General features: G+C 42.3%; 1 protein-coding gene across 1 annotated transcript in view; it reads left to right on the top strand.

Moving 5' to 3' along the window:
• USP32 (ubiquitin specific peptidase 32) overlaps nt 1–4902 on the top strand; it is a gene marked incomplete at its 5' end in the record, with an annotated part of 78086 nt that overhangs the window by 15985 nt on the left and 57199 nt on the right. Inside the window, 3 exons of the mRNA XM_015822878.1 lie at nt 1163–1215; nt 1307–1485; nt 3354–3494. Coding sequence (XP_015678364.1) covers nt 1163–1215; nt 1307–1485; nt 3354–3494 — 373 coding nt within the window. The remainder of the gene's footprint in view (nt 1–1162; nt 1216–1306; nt 1486–3353; nt 3495–4902) is intronic.

The following is a 4902-nucleotide window of genomic DNA, read 5'->3' as shown; positions in this document are numbered from 1 at the left end:
AGCGGTCACTAAACGATCTGTTGTAAGTTGAGGACCACCTGTATGGCCTCCTGAGAAAATGAAGGAGGTGCCAAGATCCTGTTATAAGAGGCTCATAAAAAGCGGCTTTCCAGATGTTATTGAACTAAGTGTTTTCCTAAAAATAAGACCGGGTCTTATATTAATTTTTGCGCCAAAAGATGCATTAGGGCTTATTTTCTGGTTAGGTCTTATTTTCGGGGAAATACGGTACTAAATGCGTCTGTCTGGCTGACGATCTTAACCGGAGTTTATTTTTTTGGGGTGGGGCTTATATTTCAAGCGTTCTGAAAAATCATGCTACGGCTTATTTTCCGGTTGGATCTTATTTTGGGGAAAACACCGTAATGTTGTTGTTAGTTGTGAAGTCGTGTCTGACCCATCGCGACCCCATGGACAACGTTCCTCCAGGCCTTCCTGTCCTCTACCATCTTCTGGAGTCCATTTAAGCTCATGCCTCCTGCTTCAGTGACTCCATCCAGCCACCTCATTCTCTGTCGTCCCCTTCTTCTATTGCCCTCGATCTTTCCCAGCATTAGGCTCTTCTCCAGGGAGTCCTTCCTTCTCATTAGGTGGTCAAAGTACTTGAGTTTCAACTTCAGGATCTGGCCTTCTAAAGAGCAGTCAGGGTTGATCTCCTCTAGGACTGACCGGTTTGATCGCCTTGCAGTCCAGGGGACTCGCAGGAGTCTTCTCCAGCACCATAGTTCAAAGGCAGTAATAACACATAGCATTTTCAAGTCAGCATACAGATGGTGAGATTTGAGGGGAGTTATAATCCAGTCATACCTTCAGAGCCACTGTTTGCTCCTTTCTGATATTCCCCTGTAACTTTGCACACTTCCCGGCACAGTTCCGACTGACGAACCCAACCAAGCAAACACCTTCGAGACATTCCGATCTCTTAAGGTAAAACTTTATTGAGTACATCATTTCAGCACTTACAAAAGCAAAACCAGCTCTGGCAAAATCCCACCCAAGCCCTACATAGTGAAAGCATAGAATTCTCTCTCCTCTCTCTCTGGATCAGGTCACGATGCCCAGTTAGATGCAGCAATATTGTTATGAGAAAGTATCTCTGGGTCTGGCCAGACATCTGGTAATTGTCCTTGGTTCCCATGGTCCACTTCCTTAATCTTTGAAGTCTGCATTCCAATCCGATTCCCTCCGCCCCCGAGTTCGTTGGCAAGCTGAGAAGCAATAACTGTTGCAGCAAGAAGAAAAAAAACCCTGCTTCAAAACTTGACACTTCATGCTTACTTTTGTTTCATCCTCATTTACCTTCCAGATATCCTTTCGGCCACCACTCCCAATGCCGAGACATGTTTCGCTCGACAACTTAATTCTTCGGACAACAACAATCAGTGCCTCCTTGCATCTAATGGGAATATCTTACTGCAGTTGCTGAATCCACAGCGGCCTGGAGCAATTGATAATCAGCCACTTGTAACGCAAGAGCCCGTGAAGGTAAGCCTCTTATAAGTAAAAACAGTACAGGGAGTCCTCAAATTACGACCACAATTGAACCCAAATTTTTCTGTTGTTAAGTGAGACGTTCATTAAGTGAGTTTTGCCCCATTTTATGAGTTTTCTTGCCACCGTTATTACGTGAATCCCTGCAGTTGATAAGTTAGTAACACGGTTGTTAATTGAATATGGCTTCCCAAATTGATTTTGGTTGTCAGAAGGTCCGAAAAGGTGATCTCATGACCTCGGGACACGGCAACCGTCATAAATATGAGTCAGTTGCCTAGTATCTGAATTTTGATCACATGATCATGGGGATGCTGCAACATAACTGTGAAAAATGGTCATAAATCACATTTTTTCCAGCATCCTTGTAATTTTGAATGGTCATTACATGAACTGTTGTAAGTCGAGGACTACCTGCACAGATAGTCCTCGACTTACAACCATTTGTTTAGTGACTGTTCAAAGTTACAACAGCATTGAAAAACCTGACTTATGACCATTTTTCACATTTGTAGCATCCCCATGGTAACGTGATCAAAATTTAGACACAATCCTGCCCTGCCCTGTCTTGTCCTGCCTTGCCCTGCCCTCCCCTCTCTGGCAGGTTAGTGGCTGCTGCTGGGCGGAGGAAGGAGCAAGGGATTGCTAGACTGGCTGGGAAACTGTCACCGAATATTGAAAATAAAGATCACATGACAGCAACAATAGCCCAGCCATACAGCAACAGTCAGTAGCACTGAAGCCATCACAACTTCCCCAAATTTCACTGTCTCGGGAATCATAGGTCCCAGATTTTGGACACCTTCTGTAAGTTAGCTCATGTAAGATATCTTCATTCAAAAGATTGCCCAGATAAAGGTCACGACAACAAGAGTTTTAGCAATATATTGAATCAGAAATAATGAGATTAAAATATCTGACTGAAAATTTATTTATTTATTTATTACTTTAATTTATACCCCGCCCTTCTCCCGAAGGACTCAGGGCGGCTGAGTTTAATGTCTTAAACTGCCAGTATGGAGATGGTAATTTGATACTGGAGAACAGCATTCCAAAGCCCTCCTTCTCACTCCATTCTGCTATTCCATAAGGAAGATACTTGGAAAAACTGACCCTGTGGAGGATCTTAAACAGCGATGGGTATTCTGTGTTATAACAGTTTCCAGCAACCCTGACTGTTGGCTTTATAAGCAGGCTGCACTTTTTCAGCTCCTGTTTCAAGGCAAGGGGTGGACTGGAATAAGAAAAATACTCTTTTTTTTCCAGTATTCTGAGCTTTAAAAATATACAACACCTCCATGAAAAGGGCTTGGAACTGAATCAGTAGTCAGTGTGAAAGGAGCGATGAGAACTAACTGTGAGGTACCATTTAAATTGGGGCAGCTGAGTTCTGCCCTAATCAGGTTGTGCTTAAGATGTTCGCAAAACTTATTTTTGGCTTATTTAATTAATTTAAACTCTGCTCTTTAGCCAAAGGCTAAGCAAGTGAAATAGGTTTGCAATCAGGAGTCGTAATAATTGAGAAAAAGAGATGGGAGGAAGAAGGGAAAAAAGAGTCAGCAGGGTGACCATTTCCAAATGCTCAGACTCTTGCTAATGGTTTCATCTCCAGGGTTAGAAAAAAGGGGTTCATTGCCAGAAGAAACCACAGAATGACCATGATGAGCAAGCATGCAAATAATCCAAACCCTTTCAATGACCAGGTCTTTTTTGTGAAATGGGATGGTCTCTCTAATGTTGCTTGGCCTATTATATTAACCTGCATTAATTCTTTATTTGGTTCAGGATTTGTAATCTTTCAAGAAATTTGATAAAAGAGAAACTCAGAATCTGGTTTTTTTTCCCTTTTTCTTTTTTGGAAGGCTCCATCATTGACTCTGGAAGGCGGGCGATTAAAACCATCACCCCAATTAATCCAAGGGAAAAATTATGAAATTGTCCCAGAACCGGTGTGGAGAGCCCTCTATCATTGGTACGGAGCGAACCTGTCTTTGCCACGACCGGTATGTACTGAAAACGGGCAGCGGTCCTCTAAGGAGGTTGTTAGTCTCAATCGGATTCTTCAGAACATGTGAACTGAATTCTTTAATATTCCTAATTGTCACCAAAGCCCTTGCTGATTGCTTAATGTAAATCGGTTGACTAAAGATGTAGATACAGTGGTTGTTGTTGTTAGTTGAGAAGTCGTGTCTGACCCATCACGACCCCATGGACAACATTCCTCCAGGCCTTCCTGTCCTCTGCCATCTTCTGGAGTCCATTTAAGCTCACGCCTGCTGCTTCAGTGACTCCATCCAGCCACCTCATTCTCTGTCGTCCCCTTCTTCTCTTGCCCTCCATCTTTCCCAGCATCAGGCTCTTCTCCAGTGAGTCCTTCCTTCTCATTGGGTGGCCAAAGTACTTGAGTTTCCACTTCAGGATCTGGCCTTCTAAAGAGCAGTCAGGGTTGATCTCCTCTAGGACTGACCGGTTTGATCGCCTTGGAATCGCAGGAGTCTTCTCCAGCACCATAGTTCAAAGGCCTCAATTCTTTGGTGCTCAGCCTTTCTTATGGTCCAACTTTCACAGCCATACATTGCAACTGGGAAAACCATGGCCTTGACTATACGTACTTTTGTTGGCAGGGTGACGTCTCTGCTTTTTAGTATGCTGTCTAGATTTGCCATAGCATTCCTCCCCAGGAGCAAGTGTCTTCTAATTTCTTGGCTGCAGTCCCCATCTGCGGTGATCTTGGAGCCCAGGAAGATAAAATATGTCACTGCCTCCATTTCTTCCCCATCTATTTGCCAGGAATTGAGAAGGCCGGATGCCATGGTCTTGGTTTTCTTAATATTTCGGTACAAAAAAATACTGAATACTAAACAAATTTTTCCCAAAAGAAATAATGTAATGAGTCACAAGGCAGCCAACACCCACAAGTTCTAGTTTGTGCATTGAGTATCAAACAAACGATGAGTACCGGGACGAAATGTTCACGTTAAAATGCCTTGAATCCCAGATTTGATGAGTTTCAAAGCAGTTGAGTACCAACGTACCGCTTGGTTTGCCAAAATTTCACCTCTAATGGTTAAAAAGAAAACCCGTTCTGTGCTAATAATAAGTCATTTGCTACAAGTACTCCTCAATTTACGACTGGTCGCTCAGTGACTGTTCAAATCTACAAAAGGTACTTACGACCCAGTTTATTTATTTATTTATTTATTTATTAAATTTATTATTATTATTATTATTATTATTAATTTAATTTCTATACCGCCCTTCTCCCGCAGGACTCAGGGCGGTGCACAGCATATTAAAACAGATACAAATATCAATATACAAAAATAAAAACCCCTCTAAAACCAAATTAAAAACCAAATATTAGAGGCTGTATTCCAATTAAAATTATACTTAAAATCGTCCCTAAATAAA

This window comes from Protobothrops mucrosquamatus, unplaced genomic scaffold (genome assembly GCF_001527695.2).
Source record: "Protobothrops mucrosquamatus isolate PMUCROS unplaced genomic scaffold, P.Mucros_1.0 scaffold1714, whole genome shotgun sequence".
NCBI classification, from domain to species: Eukaryota; Metazoa; Chordata; class Lepidosauria; order Squamata; family Viperidae; genus Protobothrops; species Protobothrops mucrosquamatus.
Note: the sequence above shows the minus strand (reverse complement) of the source record. Positions and strands in the feature narration are given on the sequence as shown.